Consider the following 19,292-nt stretch of genomic DNA (forward strand, 5'->3'; position numbering starts at 1 on the left):
GTTGTAGCTTAGGTTGTTGTTTAGATGTACAGGGTTGAGGATGACTTCCTTAGATTCTATAATCTTCCTTTCCAATTCGTCATGGCAACGGAAAATGTTGTTAAATTTGTCCCAAAGGATTATATGGCTATGGGTTTGTTCATCAGAATTGGCCGAAAACAGAACATGGCTAGATAAAGCACTGGCACATGTTCTCTTGTAAGCGAAGTCTCTCTTGTGCTCCTCAATGCGTAACTCGATTGGCTTGTCTGTTTGGCCAAAGTAAGGAATATCACAGACATACCAGATCTGATAAACACCAGGATATTTAAGATTATGATGACTAGGTTTTGGATGGCTTTCTAGAGAACGGATTTTTGGAAGAGGAGTAAATAAAGTTCTTATGTTGAATTTTTTAAGAACCTCGGCTAATTTGGGAGAAAACAAAGCTTATGTATGGTATAGCGATATTGCCTTTTATATTATTCGTCTCTTCATTATGGCGACCAGGAGGATTAAATAGGAATTTTTTAGTAATCTTTTGAGAATATCCATCTAGTCGAAAAGTAGAGCTAAGAAAATTGATTTCTTTATGAAGTTCAATCGGGTCATCAAGAGGAGAGCGAGCTCTATGTCCCAAAGTAGAAATTATTCCAAATTTCTGAGGAGGATAATGATGGGATTGACTATGGAGATATCTGTTGGTGTGGATAGGTTTCCTGTAGATCGTGATTTTTAGTTTTTCTTAAGAACGGGTCAGTTTGATGTCTAAAAAATGAAAGGGAACCATTAGCTTCAAACTCAACCGTAAATTTAATATTTGGGTGTTGACCATTGGATAAAATATCAAAATTAAACATGAAAAAATATTGTTTATTTTCGATAAAATTATACAGTTTAGTATAATTCAAAATTAATTGAAAAATAAAATCCATTCCTTTAATTGCAATTAAAAGAATGGATTTACAATTTTTGGACATCACAATTAAATCCTCTAATTGTGATGCCCAAATATTTAAAGAGACGGAGTAAACACGATAAGCACTACGAACACTCTACTACTGGCGCAAACTGCATATAAACAACAGTGGAACCGTTGTTTATATGCAGTTTTTATTTTTCATAATATTCCAGGAAAGTTTTTTACTTTGGTGTACTATACGTTATAGATACCAAGAAATTTTATAAACTTGGTTTTAATCCTTTTTTCCGAAGTAAGCAAACAAGCTTTAACGTATAGTAAACCCACGATAAGCAACTTTCTACATCTTTCTCTTGTCCTGAGATTTTTATTTAATAAGGTTTAAGCACCTTGTGGCAACTCGTATAGGTAAATATAAGTTCTGCATTACTTCAACTCTGGGTCTGGCTCCCACTGACGAGAGCTCAATGAAGGTCGAAACCGGTCTAGTGACCCTTCCCATAATACATAGCATTATACAATGCAGCAGAAATGAAAGCTTAGGAAAGGCCAAAAAAATTCAATAAAAAGAAAAAACTGAAGATATCGGATGATACGATCAAAGAAATAATCAAAAAGAAAAAAAGAAGCCTATCACAAATGGTTAAGCAGTAAAAGATTAGAAGATGAAATAGAATATAAAAGAATAAGAGCCATAGCTAAAAGAGAAGTCAGAAAAAGACATAGAGAATCATGGAACAATTTGTTTCTAATTTAGAACATGATTTATATAAAATAAGACCCAAAGTATATAAGATTTTGAAACACCTAAATGCAGATACCAAAGAAAACATAAAATTAAACACTGAATTAAAATTAGAAGAATTTCTAAATTATTACACAGAATTGTGGACAGACAAATATTTTAAAAAAGACAACTGGCAAACAATTAACGAAAATGAAAAGGAAATAACTGAAGAAGAATCAGAAATCAGCCTGAAAGAAACAAGAAACGAAAATCACCTGGAGAAGATAAACTAGGTTCAGAACTATATAAATACGCAGGAACAAGATTCAAAGAAAGACTCTTATTATTTTTAAATGAGATTTACTTAACCTGTATCCCCGCAATAGAATCGAAAAAAGCAATTGTGATTCCTATCTTTAAGAAAGGTAATAGAGATGACCCTAAAAATTATAGAGGTATCAGTATACTAAATTCCTGTTATAAAATATATAGCAGAATCTTAAATAGCAAACTAATGAAATATTCCGAAAACTTTATTTTAGAAGTACAGCATGGATTTAGAAAAGGACGATCATGTATAGACCCGGCCTTTTGCCTAAGAGAATACAATTTAGAAACACATATTGCATTTATTGACTTCGAAAGAGCATTTGACGAAGTTAAAAGAAACATATTATTTAGCCTATTAAAAGAAATACAAATACCAAATAATATCCTAAAAGCTATCACAAGTATATATGAAAATAATCAAATACAAATAAGATTAAATCACGAGCTATCATATACGAGAGAGATAAACCAAGGGGTCCGACAAGAATGTTCTCTTTCAGCTACTCTTTTTAATATCTACTTAAATGAAATAATAATAAAATGGAGTAAAAATTTACATCAAGTAATTAAACTTTCACCTACAGTTAACTCAAACACTCTCCTCTTTGCAGACGACCAAATAATAATTACAAATTCTGAAGAAAACTTACAGAAAGCTATTTTTGATCTAAATGAGATATCCAAAGATTATGGCATGTTGATATGATATATCAACAGAAAAATCAAAAACTATGGTATTTAAAGGACAAGATCCAGCAAGAACTAAAATAGTAATAGATAACAAGATCTTAGAACAGGTGAATTCATTTATCTACCTAGGATGTATGATCACTTATGAAAATGAAAAAGATATAAACGTAAAAATTGCAAAATATTTAAAAATAACAGGTGTAATTAACTCTATATTTAAACCAAACCTAGTTCAAAAACAAACCAGACTAAAAGTATACAATACGTTAGCCCTACCAGTCTTAACGTATGGAAGCGAAATCTGGACAATAAAACAAAAAGATAAACAAAGATTAAAAACGGCAGAAATGAAGTTTATGAGAAAAACTGCAAAGTATACCCTATTTGATCACAAAAGAAACGAAGAAATTATGAAAGAATTAAACCAAGAACCAGTAATAGAAAAAATTAAAAATATATAAACATAAATGGATGGAACACGTTCAAAGAATGAAAACAGAAAGATGACCAAAACATGCCTTAAAGTAGAAGCCATTAGGAAAAAAAAAACCAGGACGTCCTCTTAAACGATGACTTCTAAGGCCGGAACAGGCCATGCTAGGCCTAAATCCTTGATACGCATGATGATGATGATGATGATGATGATGATGATGATGATACATGTCAGTAAGGATATGTGCTTTGTATTATGGGATACTTAGGCAAGTGATCAGAGCTTATGCCACCTTTACCACTAATTGCCTCAGACATGAAAATACTTCAGGTGCAAACTCGGCTTACTTGCTTGTTTGCTTACTTGGGAAAAAGGATTAACCGCGGATATGAGGAAGGAGTGTCCTATGTTCGATTCCCGTCGGAGACATGCGGAGCTCAAGGATCTTCCTAAGACATAGCCATGTTAGCCGGTCTTGGGCGCGGGCAATAGAGTTTATTCCCTAGTTTGGCTGGGAGTTTTCCATCCTGCAAGCAGGCAAACCGGCCCGTGAACACACACGGACTACAGCCATGAATACCTCCAATAGGGATGCAGCAGAGGAGTGGTGTGCCGGCGCCAGTATTTCGCCATGACTCCTCATTAGGAGGAGTCCCACCCGTCTGTAACAGATGGAAGGGATATATATATATATATATATATATATATATATATATATATATATATATATATATATATATATATATATACATATATATATATATATATATATATATATATATATATATACAGGGTGTTCGGGATAAATTTGACATATTTATAATTAATTATATTTTTCCGTAAGTTACATGTATTAACACACACTTCTCTTCATTTAAAAGTTTGGACCCTTCTTCATTCATATACAAGATGTCAGAAAGGATGGATAGCTGGAACCCACCTGAATCATGGAAGAGAATAACTTGTATCATGATGATTCTTGCCCGCCATCAAAATAAGGATATTACGACTGCTGCCCAGTGCTCCCTGAATACAGTAAAAACAATCAGGCATGAACTAGAGACTTGCAATGGTGACTACGAGGATATAGCAAGAAGAAAGATCCCTAGCAGACGATCTGATTGCGTTCGTACAGCAGAATTCCTCGCAAATCTGCAGGAACAGGTGTTGAAGAACCCTGGCATTGGAATTCGGGCTTTGTTCGTGGAGTTGCTAACTGTAGTCAAGCCCTGGATAACAAGGGTAGCCAATGGTAGGCCGTATGTATGGCAGCAGGATTCGGCCCCTTGCCACACCTCTGGGAAAAGTCAAAAATGGTTGTCTGAAAATTTCTACGACTTCACCAGTCCAAATGTTTGGCCTCCAAACTCCCCAGACCTTAACCCCATGGATTATTTTGTATGGGGCGCAGTTGAAAAAGACACCAATCGCACTTCCAGTAATACAAAAGCCCAGTTAATGGATAAAATTAAAACAGTTTTTGCGGCCCTTCCCAGGGAGACTGTAGCATCAGCTTGTTCGAGGTTCCGAAGCAGAATTGAAGCTGTGATCGATGCTAATGGTGGTTATTTTGAGTAAATCTTGTTGATAGTATTGTAATTAACTCTGCCTGTAATGTTTTTTTGTCAATTCATTAAATTTAATAGATACAAAGAAGATTTTCTTTTTCCTTACGAAACTGTCAAATTTATCCCGAACACCCTGTATATATATATATATATATTGATAATTTACTTTTGATTATCTTACTGCTATTTCTAGTTTCAATCATCCCGCATTGCGGTGTTTCCATTTCTTAATATATTTCCAGGAATTATTTATGCGGTCATCTCCCAAGTGGTATGTAGCCACTAGACTACGAGCTTATTTTCGTAGTGTTAGCTTTCTGATCCCGAAATCATGGAATGTTCAAAGCAGAGGACTTCCAGTTGTGCCTGCCACTTGGGAATTATATGAACGAGCTGATGTGTTAGTTAGCGGGCAGAACGATTCCTTCCGAGACGGACCCTTCACCTTCAGAGAGGGAGGATGCGGACAGAATGGCATCCAAATGTATTTGCCACTGGAATTTCTTTATGACAGCTTCGAAAACAAAGGTGAGTTTTTTTTGTGCATTAATTTTGATATAAACTGATTAATTTTCCCATGACTTTACATAAAAACATGGACATTTCCTTTATTATTTCCTTTTTTTTTTTTTTTTTTGTAGCTTCAACTTTGTACACTACGAGTATGTATATATATACATACTCGTATATATATAAATATATATATGTATATATATACTAGCTTTTCATGGACCCTGTGCAAGATTTTATTTTTGGCCTCCCTTTTTTTTGGGGGGGGGGAATTTTTTAAAAAATACGATAGAGATAGATCGGTTAAATTATGTTTAACTATGACCAAAAATTTTACAAAATCAGCCCCCGTCGCGAAAATTTAAAACACGAAAATGAAAATATAATACTGATTATTTTTTTATTTTGTTACCCATTTTAGGTCCCCCCCCCTTCGTCTTGGGCCCTGTGCCTCTGCACCGTTGCACCTGCTTAGTTACGGCATATACATCATATTATATATATATATATATATATATATATATATATATATATATATATATATATATATATATATATATATATATATATATATATATATATATATATATATATATATATATATAATAATTAGGATAACCAAGCAATTTTATATGCTTGGTTATTTTAGCTCCTAATCCCAAGTATGCAAACAATTAAGTTTGCGCCTGAAACAAAGTTCAAGTCTAAAGATGGTACAACACCAGGGCAACTCATTGTAAAGGTGGTTAAAGCTTTGATCACTATTCTTAGTATTTTCCCATAATGTAAAGCACATCTCACTAGAAGATGTATACTGCAATGCATTATGGGTGGGGTCACTACCCAGACCGGTTTCGATCTTTTTTTCGACCATAATGCATTGCAGTATACATCTTCTAGTGAGATGTGCTTTACATTATGGGAAAATACTAAGAATAGTGATCAAATCTTTAACCACCTTTACAATGAGTTGCCCTGGTGTTGTACCATCTTTAGACTTGAACTTTGTTTCAGGCGCAAACTTAATTGTTTGCATACTTGGGATTAGGAGCTAAAATAACCAAGCATATAAAATTGCTTGGTTATCCTAATACACAATATACCCAAGTTAAAAATTTATTCCCATATATATATATATATATATATATATATATATATATATATATATATATATATATATATATATATATATATATATATATATATATATATATATATATATATATTACATTATATACATTATATCCGCTCTCCAGCCAAAAGGCTGCGGGTTCAAATTCCACCGTGGGCATGGATGCTTGTGACTGTCTGTGAAAGTACTAGTGATGGTGGTAGATCGCGTTGGTGGAACAGTGAGACGAGGAGTAGTAGATTAGATGCCCTCCCTCAATGAGTCTTTAGACTCCCTGGAGGTGTGATGTAATAATAATAATAAATATTACATATATAAATGATGGAAGACTTGGTTTCAAATCTAGTCGGGGACTAGAGGAAATTTTTATAAGAGGAAAGTCGGGTTTTTCGTCCCATAAACTCAAAAAAATCGACGTGGGACCCACACTATTTCAGACATTAAATACAAGTGATTATAAAATAACGTCAAGCGTTCAGAGCACTCTAGCGAGTAATGTATTGGACGAAACACACCAGTATTCGGTAGACGTACACAGTGGAACATGGGGATTCGATTTAACGAAAAAAAAATAGTACCAAAAGTCACCAACAGGGGAAATTTTGGCTCTGTTTACCGAGTAAAATGCATTAATTTGCATTATCGCGTTTCTTGTGAGCGATCATGCAATAAAAGGAAAGCCTGTGAGATTTCTTATCATTCGTAGACGAACTGCTTTTCGATGCTTCTTATCTTACGTGAGCGTGCTTTGTTAGTCAAACTCTATTATCAGCGAAACAATAATGCCAGTGCTTGTCTTCGTGATTTTCGGCGTATGAAAAATTTACGAAAAGGACCGATTAGCGTAACAAACTTACGAAAACTGATTCGGCGATTTGAAACTACTTGAACTCCAGCAGTGCAGGTAGGCAGAGGATGCAAACCAATCAATCACCAACAAGTTGAACAAGTTGCAACTGCTATTGTGGAACAGGAGATGACGAATGTGCAGGGTACCAGCAGTGCACGAGCAATATCCTGGCAAACGGATATCGCATACACAACGGTGTGGAAAATCCTACATCAGATGTTGAAGTTTTACCCCTATAAAATCAGTCATGTTCAAGAATTGCGCCCTGGTGTTGAGACCACACTAATCGACTTATCTTTAAGATTCTTAGCACGCATGGAAGTGGATGATGCATGGCCGTGGCATATTTTATGGAGTGACGAAGCGCACTTTTATTTGAACGGCGATATTAACACACGCAACTGTCGCATTTGGGCTGCAACTAATCCGCACGTGTGTCTGCAGATGCCTACCACTCTCTCAAAGTGTGGTGCGTATTTACGGCATCTTTTATCATCGGTCCATATGTTTACGAGGAAAATCGCCAAAATGGACCAGTGACCTGTTCCATCAATGCTAATAGGTATGCTAATATGCTACAGCACTTTGTGGTTCCACAAATGCAGCAAAGAGGATGTCTCAATTCGACCATCTTCATGCAGGATGGTGCACCACCACCCCACATCGGACTTCAGGTATATCGTGTTTTGCGACAACATTTCTCTGACAGAAGAATCATTAGTCGTGCATTTCCCACGCCATGGCCACCGAGATCGTCTGATCTCAATCCTTGTGACTTTAGGCTGTGGGAATTTCTTAAAAGCATTGTGTATCAAGGACATGTACCCGATATTCCAACTTTGAAAGATCGAATAACGTTACACGTGAGACAAATCTATTCTGATATGTTGTGAGCCACTGTGGAAAATTTCGTGCACCATATGCAGTTCCTGGAACATCAGAATGGTGGTCATATTGAACCTCATTTGTAATTAACAATAAACGTCATAAAATTGATGTGTGCTGTTTCTCATTTGCCATTTAGTCATTCATTAATCACACCTACTAAAATTAATTTGGCAGCGCCAAAATTTCCCCTATTGGCGACTTTTGGTACTATTTTTTCCCGTTAAATCGAATCCCTATGTTCCACTGTGTACGTCTACCAATATTGGTGTGTTTCGTCCAGTACATTACTCGCTAGCGGGCTCTGAACACTTGATGTTATTTTATAATCACCCTGTATATTATGTTAAGATTAGGGACCACGAGATGACGACACTTGTTGAGCCATCTCTTCACTGAGTGTCGCTTAATTAGTAATAGCCTTGCGCCAGCCATCTCTGATTGGGTACCAGTGGAGATTGAACTGCTCACTCAGTCTCCAAAAGTTAAATAGCCTAAAACGGCCTCGCCTATTCCCTATACGAGAATAAAAAGGCGTTAGCTGATTTTTTTTAAATTTATTTTTTAGTAAATAAAAGGCACCTATTGTAAAGCAGTTACGTTTCTGATTTCATGATGCAATTGCGAAATGGAAGACCTTTATAGGTTCGATTATAATCTCCAATCAGAGAAACTTTTTATGTCCTTTTTTTTCAGCCAGTTCCTGAGTTAGCCGATCTTTCACTTAGGTAATTAAGCTTTTTTCTTCCATGCAACTGAGATTTTTAATTCTACAAATCAGAAAAATCTACCTTTGAATTTATACCATTTGAGACAACAGTAACTTGTACTGTTGTCTGGAATGCCACAAGTACTTAGTGTTTGGAAACAACACGAGATGGCAGAAGTTGTCAGCTGCTTTCTTTCTCCAGTCTTTAAAAGCATCGATAGCCAGGAATTCATCTATTGTTGACGGTTAAGAGTACAGACTCTTAACCGTCTACCCCACCGTTTTCAACAGTGTTTTAGGACCTAAAGGAGTTCAGCTCTTCCAACAGGAATAAGCAGAGCTAATTTATTTATTTTATTAAAACCTATTAAAAAATAATTAATCAATTAAATTAAATATTATAAATAAATCCTTTAACTCCTTTTAAATCCCCTCTAAGAAGTAGGTGAGGCCGTTTAAGCCAAATATAACTTTTGAAGACCTAGTGGGAGGTTTAATCTCCACTGGTAGACAATCAGAGATAGCTGGCCCAAGCTATCACTATCCGGTGAATAGACAGCTGACAAGGGCCATCATCTCGTGATCTCTAACCCTAATACTTACTTAATCCTCTTCACTCCACCTGGGAGCATATGTCTTCCGTCACCATTTTTCACCGGACGCTGTTTTTTGCTTCTGCTTTTATTTGGTTCCAGTTTTTATTAATATTTGTTATTTCTTTCAGTATTGTTCTTTTCCATGTTTCTCTTGGCCAATCTAGAGCCTGTTTTACTACTATTTTATCTTCTTTCCTCAACACATGCCCCCAACCATCTCCATTTCCTTTCACATATCTGTTGCAACATGGGTTTCTGGTTTGTTCTCTGCCATAATTCTTCGTTTGATATTTGTTTTGGCCAATATATTCCCAGTAGCATTCTTAAACACTTGTTTAGGAAGACCTGGACATTGTTAACTATCTTTTTGTTTAACATCCAAGTTTCTGATCCATACATTAGTATTGCCTTTACATTTGAGTTAAATATTCTCATTTTAGTTTTTATAGACAAATTCTTGTTTTTCCAAATATTTCTAAGTTGGTTGCAAGTTGAATAAGCCAGCTGTTTCCTTCTATTTATATCTTCAGTAGTTCCTCCTTTTATCGATACTATTGAACCAAGGTATATGAATTGTTCTACTTCTTTAAGTGGTATTTCTTCTGTTGTTATTTGTTTATTTTGTTTTGCATTTATTTTCATCAACATTGTTTTATTTTTATTTATCCTAAGACCAACTTTTTTTGGCTGTTTCTACAAGTGTTGTTGTTTTTTGTTCTATATGTTGATGCTTCTGTGAAAGTAAGCAGATATCATCTGCAAAATCTAGATCGTGGAGTTGGTTTTGAAGTAACCATTGTAATCCTGTATTTCCATGAGATACTTTTCTCATCACCCAGTCTACGACAATTAAAAACATAGTAGGGGAGAGTATACAATCCTGCCTTACTCCTGTCTTTGTTTTTAAATGGTTCTGAGAGGGTATTTCCATGTATTACTTTAATTTCAAAATCTTCATACATTTTTAAAATTATTCTTATTATTTTTTCTGGGAGTCCATTTTCTAAGTAATTTCCATAGGGAAGATCTGTTTACTGTCGAAAGCTTGTTCAAGATCGATAAAATTAGAATATAAGCTTGCCTACCATTCCAATGATTGTTCTATGATAATTCGTAAAATAGCAATGTGGTCAGTGCATGATCTACTGGCTCTAAATCCTGCCTGTTCTGGTCTTAGTTGTTTTTCTATTTCTATTTTGATTCTTTCTAGTATTATCTTTGCTAGTATTTTACTTATAACACTCAGCAATGTTATACCTCTCCAATTTTTGCATTCAGATAGGTTCCCTGTTTTGGGTAATTTAACCAGTAATCCAGTATTCCATTCCTTAGGCCACTCTACTTTCTGCCAAGTCTCATTTAGTCAAGGATATAATATCTCTGCTATAAGTTTTGGATTTGCTTTTAGTATATCGCCTGGTATGTTGTCTGCTCCCGGTGCTTTACCTGTTTTGATTTGAGTTATTGATTTTGTAATTTCTATTTTTGTTATTACGTTCAAATTTATATCTAATGATGCATTTTGTTCATTTAATTCTAGGCTCTGGTCACCATCAGTCATTTCTTGAAATTTCTCTGAGAAGAATTCTACCTATCTATTTATCTGTTCTTTTTCATTTAATAATAATTTTCCTTCTTTATTGTATATAACTATCCATTTGTTTCTTTTTCCACTTAATTTCCTTGTAATATCATACAACTTTCAACTATCATTTATATAAGCAACATCCTCTGCCTCTTGTGCTAGATTCTCTATGTATTTTCTTTTATATTTCTTGCACTTCTTTTTATTTCTTTGTTAATTGCTCTATATCTTTCTGCCTGTTCTTGTTCAACATTCTTTCCAATCTGTAACAGTTTCTCTTTTATTCTATCTCTCTCCTCTATTTTTAATTTGGTGTTTTCTGATATCGATTCCTTGTCTGTATTAGTTCGAAATCCCAATATCTTTTCTGATATGCTCATTAGTATGTCTTTAATCTTAGTCCATTTTCCCTCTATGTTATCTCCTCTTTTTTCGAATTTATCCCATTTATCCTGTAGAGTTGTTATAAATTTATTTCTAATCTCTTTGTTTTTGAGTTTTTCAATTCTAAACCTCTTCCTATTGTGCACTGTTTGTTTATTTTTAAATATTTTTACTTTCATGGTAGCTGTTAGGAGAAAGGGATCTGAAATAGCCTCGGCTCCTCTTTTAACTCTGACATCCAGGAGTGATTTCCTCCAATTCCTTGATATAGGTGCATGGTCTATTTGGTTCTTTGTCTTTCTATCTGGTGCTATCCATGTCCACTTGTGTATTTTTTATGTTGGAAGAGACTCCTTCCTATTACAAGCTGATTGAACATACAAAAGTCTATAAGTAACTCTCCATTTTCATTTATTTCTCCATCTGCATACTTTCCCATAACAGTTTCTTTATTAGTATTATCATTTACAAACCTTAGCATTAAATTCTCCAATTATAAGTTTTCTCCAATTATCTTTTTTATTTGTTGTTTCTATACTTCTCTGTGTCATGTTATATAATTTTTCCTTTTCTTCCTGGATCGCACCATTTGTTGGTGCATATATAGCAGTTATTGTGATGTTGTGATTGCCGGTTTTAAATCTAGCGTTTAGTATTCTTTCGGATATTGGGTTCTATTCCATTAGTGCACCATGAGCTTTCTTTTTCATCATTAGTGCAATTCTTCCCTTTGTGTGGTCATTCGTATTTTGGTTCTCAGGGTAGATTAAGTAGTGACCAGAGTTTAATTTGATTTTTCCAGTTCCTGTCCATCTCGTTACGCTTAATCCCATTATTTCTAGTCTGTATTTTTCTAGAACTCTCTAGACTTGGTATGTCTTCCCAGTTTCAAACATGGTTCTAACATTCCAACATCCCAGTCTAAGCTTGTCTTTTGGTAAGGTGTCTGTCACTTTCTTCCGCACCTCTGCTTCCCCAGAAGGGCTTTCACAAAGGTGCCTCGTGTTCGTGGCAATTCGTGTTCTATTTTCTTCATCCGGTATTACATTTTGGAAGGTTTCAGTTTGCATAGCAAAGATTTTTTTTCTGAGACTGGGTGGCTATCCCAGCGTTCAACCCTCCCCATTTATCCGGGCTTGGGACCGGCATGTCAAGTTTTCACTAAGCATGGCTGGGTTCTCTAACCCTCATACAACATAGTAATTGTCCGAAATAAGAGCGGATTCAATTTTGAGTTTCAGGATCAACAACCCCAGTTTCATGGAGAAAAACCTGCTTATCCTTGCAGAGATTGATTACAGTCGAAGAAAAGCTTAGAAAAAGTTCTAATCGGCGACTACAGTCGAAATGAGAATAGGTTTTTCGGCGGTCTAATGCTGTGAATACAAGCGCCACTTCCACAAGGCCTTTTTAGTTAAGTTAACAAGAATTCAATAAAGTTAACACGCAGTTAACAAGTTTAAGTACACTGGCTTGGTAACCATAGTTGCTTCGGCCGTAATTTTCCAAACAATAATAATTTCAAGAAATATAGTTTATCAATCCTCAAAAACTACAGTTTTCCTATTCATTACTCTTGCAAAATTCTGGCTTATCACCTCGTACAAATTTCTTCAACTTTAAGGAAGTTTCAGAGGGACATAAGTAGTTATTCCATCAATGAAATGGGTGGAAAGTGCATATTCGACCCATTTCAAAGCAGGAAAACAAATATGTACCTTCAAATTAACTTCCAATTACTGTCAAATTCAGAACCTCAAGACTTCCCATTTAACAAACGATTGCCATTATGGATTCAACTCTGTCAACCAACAGAGGATTTTCTTACTTATATATTATACCTTTGTACAAATGCCATCGAAAACTTTGTAGAATCAAATGTGGATGCTCTTGATATTTCAAAAGTATTTGATCATGTTTGACAGAAAGACCAATTAAATAACCTTTCATCATATAATTTTGAAACTAATGCTGGCGCTCCACAAAACTTTTACCTACTCTTGTATTTCTGTATATCAATGATCTTAAGTTGACCCAAATTCAATGACAGGTTTGCTGACGACAGTATTATCCGCACTTTGCTTTTTCATTTGATAAAAGACCTTGCACTACATAAATAAATAAAACTTTTGTGTGACTTTAAATTGCAATCTCCAAAGAATTATTCAGTGGAGTCTGGTAATCTTGTTAGTTTCCGTACACACTAGATTAAACATTTGAACTTTTGAACTTAATTGGTTGATGGACTGAGTCCTTGACTCTTTATCCCTTCATCTGGATTTTAGATTGTGGGTGATGAGATTATTGTGGGTAATTTACCCGCTCATTGTGAGCATTGAGGCTGTATCAGCTTTCTCTTGCGATGGAGGATTTCGGTTTTTTATGTTTGTAACGATCTGAGGGCTTGTAGTCCGCTGCCTGTCGAACTAACTGATTTGGGTGATTATCCGTGATTGTGAAGAATTTCTCTGCAACGCTTGTCATGTAGGTCTTAATATCTGGAAGATTGGCTTCTTGATGTAACTGGATGTTTCTGATGAACCATGGGGCATTAAATGCCATTCTTAGGCATTTATTCTGTATTATCTGAAGTCTGTTGATGTTGCTTTTAGTCGTGTGACCCCAGGTTGGAGAGGCATAAGTTTGTTGCGGTCTGATTACGATTTGAAAAGTAAGATTTTGTTGCTTATGCTTAGGAAGCTGTTCCTGTTCAAAAGTGGATATAGCTGTGCTATAGTCTGACTTGCCTTAGTGGCAACACTATCCATAAGTGACTTGAAGTTTAGACGTCTATCAAGATGAATTCCCAGATATTTGGTAGAATTGCGCCAAGGGATGATTTTACCAAACATTTGTATGCTTGTATTCGGTTCTGCTTTACGTCTGGTGAAAAGTACTGCAGAGCTTTTGTTTGGATTAATTGCGATACGCCACTTGGTGTACCAATCCTCCAATTCATTGACTGCTCTCTGCAGCTTGATTGTGGCCAGGTGTGGACGGAGGGATCTGGCTATAATGATTGTATCGTCGGCATACAGAGCGGTGATAGCTGGAGACAGTTTGGGGAGATCTGCCATGTATATGGAGAAGAGTAGGGGAGATAGTAGAGAGCCTTGAGGTACTCCGGCCATGATTCTCCTCTCTGTGGATCTGATACCGTTGAGTTTTATTTTAAATTTTCTGTTGTGTAGATATGATTTGATACGTAGCACTAGTGGCAATGGAATACCAACTTCGTGTAGTTTAAAAATTAGTCCATGATGCCATACTCTATCAAATGCCTGAGTGATGTCTAGAAAAACTGCGCCAGTGTGTTGGTGCCATTCATACCCTTCGGTTATATGTTCGATAACTCTGTAAATTTGTAGCGTTGTGGAGTGATATTTCCTAAAGCCGAATTGTTCATCTTGAATTATATGGTTGATATCTGTTGCCTCTTGAAGCCGTGTGAGAATATTACGTTCGGCTATCTTACCTATGCATGAAAGAAGGCTGATTAGTCTGTAATTTTCAGGAAACTGTGTATTTTTCCCAGGTTTGGGAATTAGGAAAACGTCGGCAATTTTCCATCGTTGTGGGAAATAATTTAGCCGGAGGATGGCATTAATGATGGCTACTAGATGCATAACCCCTTTGCGAGGAAGTAACTTGAGTAGCTTATTTGTTATTCCATCTGGACCTGGAGCCTTTTTGTTATTTAGTTTTCTTAAAATCTCATATACTTCTGTTGGTGACACGGATTTGTTATTGGATTGGAATGAGGCATTTTGAGTTATTTTACGCAATTGGGTGTGTATTTTACTTATGAAATTTATATCTGTATTGATATAATTGGGGCTACATTGTTTTTCTAAACTGTCAGCAAATGCTTCAGCTTTTTCCTCGTCGTTGTAGACAACATTAGATTCACCATGGATTGGAGGAAATGTAAAACGCTTTGAACGGAGTGATTTCATCATTTTCCATATTGATTGATCCTCTGTGTTTAATTGGAGAATTTTGTTATTCCAGAGTTGGTTACGGTGGTCCTTTAGGGCATATCGAACCTGGTTTGTTGCTCTATTGACTGCTTGTTTATCCGCTGGGTCCATTGTTCTCTGATATTGTCTTCTCAATCTGTTTTTCTCTTGGATAAGACGTTTTATATCCCGTGGAAGTTTATTTGATGGTGTACATTTGGTTATATTTGTTACCTGCGTTATAGCTGTCAGCAGTTGTTTTTCAAGAGTCTTCACTGCTTTTTCTACATCTTCAGCAGATGTTATATGCGGTATTGGACCAAGGTTTTCCTGGAAGGCTGAGGGAAGTTGTTTCCAATTTATAAATGTGGTGGTATTTTCTGTTATATCTTGTATGGCGCCTAGTTGTAATATGATGGGGTTATGATCAGAACTTAAGTCGTTGATTGCTTGTATCTGATAGCTGTGCGCAATGTTTTTTGACATAGCTATATCTAGTACATCAGGACGACCGGTAGCTCCATAATGTGTGGGTTCAGTGGGTCCTATTACTGTTATATTTCTTGAAGTGGTGTAAGAGTTGAGTATTCTTCCATTAATATTTGAGTTTCTGCTGTTCCAGACTAAGTGTTTGGCATTAAGATCTCCGGCTATAATCACTGCTCTGCCTGTATTTAGTATCACCACTAAGTCAGATTCAAGGAGGTTTTTATTTGGGGGGTTGTAGGCTGCATATATCGTAATGCTGCTTGTGTTTTCCATATGTATTTCTATTCCTGTAGTTTCCATGTGTTCTGTTTGGGGTTCTGCTATTGAATTATGTTTTATGTTACTTTTCACAAAGATGGCAGTGCCTCCACCTCTAGCAAAGCATCTGTCTGTACGGTAAGTGCTATAACTATTGATTCTGATTTTGTCACTTGGACGAAGATGTGTTTCATTCATGAGGATGATGTCTGCTTGAGTTTCTGCTGCAAACTCCTGCAGCTTCTGTAATTTGATAGATAAACCATTTGCATTCCATGAAACAATTTGTAATGATTTCGGTTTTCTTTTAGATTTATCCATTAAGAATTTCCATAAAGAGTGATTGTGTATGCCTTAAGATGATATCTTTGGCTTCTTGAGTTGGGTTGGTTTGCTGGAGTTCAGCAAGCATTTCACCTAAGTGGCTTGTTATGTTCAGTAGGATAGATTTGTTGGTTTGCTGTGACTGCTTTGGTTTTGGGTCTTTTTGGAAGGTTGATCTTGTGACTTTAGCATACGATCCTCCATCCGTTGTGGAGACTATGGTTTGATGGGAAGACGCTTGTTCTCGAAGAGGTTTACTGGTTTTGAGTTGTAATTTTTGGTTTTGAGGAAATGCTATACAGCCCCTATAGTTTGCAGGGTGTGGTCCTCCGCAGTTTGCACACTTTGCTGGAAGTGTACGAGGTTTATGGCATTCATTTGATGCATGTTTGCCACCACATTTAACGCAACGAAATTCAGCCTTGCAGCATCGTTGGGCATGCCCAATCTTCTGGCATCTATGGCACTGGATTGTAGTTGATTTATGTTTCAATGCCTCAACTTTTATGACTAGATCACAGATGGTTTGGAGATTGTATATATGTTTTTGATCTTTGCTTATTTCCACTAGAATTAGGGGATAGGGTGTTTTATCAGCTCTCTGCATTCGGCTGACTTTAATTGGTGGAGGTCTGCAGTGAGGTCTTCTATTTGTAATGTTTCAGTTACTCCCCTTAACACTACTTTTAAATTTTTTTCACTGTTGAGTGCAAAAGTGTGATATGGCAAATTGTTGTTGTCTAGAAGTTTCGTCATTTTTCTGTAATCTGATGATGTTTTAGGTTGTATGCGAATCCCTTCTTCTGTGTTTGTGGCTTTAATGAAGGTGATATCTGAAGATTTCAGTGTGGATGCAACGGACGTCCAGTGCTCCTTGGCCCTTAGGACGACTGGGGGTACCCTTTCTTTAATTACATTATCTGGTTCTATCTCCACTGTTTTGGGTGTATCTGCAGTAGAGGAGATTTTCCTTTTCTTTTTGACTGTTTGAAATTCTGTGTTGGTTTCCAAAAACTGCGGAGTATTATCCTGAGATGCAGCATTCTCTGTATTCGTGGAGTGATTTGATTCTGGTTCAGTCAGCATACTTCCTTCATTAGAATCATCCATCCTATCTTCTGTGACTGCTGTAGGGGGGGAATGTATCTAACAGCTTTACTTTCCCTGGCCAGTTGTCGCTCAAAAGTTTTCCTAATCTTAGGAATTCTTTGTAAACTTCTTCAAATATATGCCTTCATTGAGAGGTTTGGTCATGATTGATAGAAGCAACAACTCTATTAGAATAAAGTTTGAGAAGTGGGACCTAGAGCCCAATGTAAATATTCCGTAGATCAAATCGATCTACCAGCAAAGGTAGTAAATGTTTCACAGAATGAAAAACACTTACCTCTATATATAAACATCCCGTAGATCAAATCGATCTACCAGCATCAGTAGCAAATATTTTACAAAATAAATTTTTCTTCAGAAAATCATAACGACTATTTAAATCACTGATCACATATATATATATATATATATATAAACACTTGGCAACCGCCATTACGCCTCTTGTCATACCAACATAGAATCATGAAAAAAACATTACCATGTCTAGATTAAGCATCTTGTAGTCACAATTTCTTGTACCAATATGATATGGAAAAATAAAAGGTGTATTCTTATTTCTGGAATTTTAATAATGCATTAAAGTATTTCTAAAGTAAATAAACAACAATATTTTTATAAACCTTTAAACTCTTTAGTATTATTAAGATGCTACAGTAACTATAATATTTTTATATGGTTATTTCACGTATTAGCTATTTATAACTCACAGCCATCATCTGAAACGCATCCAATTGCTTTATGTTATTTCATTCTTAGATAGCTTTGTATACTTTCAGAAAATATTTTCTTGCACGAATGGACCAAATATCGTTACGGAGTGTTTAGCGAAGGAGGTTTCCCCAATGACAGTCGATATCCGTTGTATTACAACATCCCCGGAATGGACACAATCAATATCACCGACTGTGCTAACAAGCAACTCGATTACACTACTAGGTATGTATATGCATAAATAAAGCTTAGCAGCAACGCGCATGCGTTCATAAGTGTATAAACTCATCGATAAAATTCATCAAAGGAAACAATTGAAAAAAAAAAAAGCGTATGAAGTTAGGTTCTTTATGTTGTACGAAAGCTTATTTAATAAGTCTGATATATAGAATTGACGGGTTGCTTTTCCATATGCATTATTATCATTACTTGTAATGTACGTTAATATGCTGAGGTCTGATTTGATATGGAATTGTTACTGTTTTTCGATATTTTCAAAAATAGTATTTCATCATTTATTTTTTATTTCATTTTAGCATCATAATGTCCAAGATTTTTTATAGTTAGCATTCAACTTTTGGTATATGTTGATGGATGGAAAAGAGGAGTACTATTTAGGCGCTCCTGACCTGTTGTTGCTATCAGCCTGTTTTGCAATGAATGAATAAATGAATAAATTAAACTATTTATTCATTAAATATTGCTATGCAAAACCATAGCAACATATTCCATATCTCAGTATAGACTCACCTAGGCATTTGTAGATGATTTTTCTAACATTTGGATGTATTATGCCTTGTAAGTAGTGCATTTTATACAATATACAATGTAGTCAAAGTGCAGGCCAAAGTGTTCCAAGTTCGTAACTTCCTGGATTGTAGGGCAAGGACAGGTTTTAGTTTTCTTTGGATAATGTGGGACATGACATTTCAGTGATGTGTGGGTTATCTATAGCTATCTGAGGGTTTCTAAATATAATGAGTTGAGATTTATTGCTATTTATTACAATAGAATTACGCATGAGCCAATCAGTGATTATGTTGAAGTCTGATTGTAAATGTTGTAAGCCTGTTGATGAGTCTTTGTGTATATGAGTGGCATGTCATCTGCGTACTGGCAGATGTGACAGTTGTAAGTCGCA

General features: G+C 35.7%; 1 protein-coding gene across 1 annotated transcript in view; it reads left to right on the top strand.

The window, feature by feature from the left end:
* LOC150096267 (calcium-activated chloride channel regulator 1-like) overlaps window positions 1-19,292 on the top strand; it is a 46,066-nt gene that overhangs the window by 6,089 nt on the left and 20,685 nt on the right. The window contains exons 2-3 of the mRNA XM_090408936.1: window positions 4,892-5,177; window positions 18,217-18,376. Coding sequence (XP_090265062.1) covers window positions 4,892-5,177; window positions 18,217-18,376 — 446 coding nt within the window. The remainder of the gene's footprint in view (window positions 1-4,891; window positions 5,178-18,216; window positions 18,377-19,292) is intronic.

The sequence above is a fragment of the Typopeltis vanoorti genome, chromosome 19 (assembly GCF_054136105.1).
Source record: "Typopeltis vanoorti isolate ZY-2024b chromosome 19, IOZ_Tvanoo_1.0, whole genome shotgun sequence".
NCBI lineage: Eukaryota > Metazoa > Arthropoda > Arachnida > Uropygi > Thelyphonidae > Typopeltis > Typopeltis vanoorti.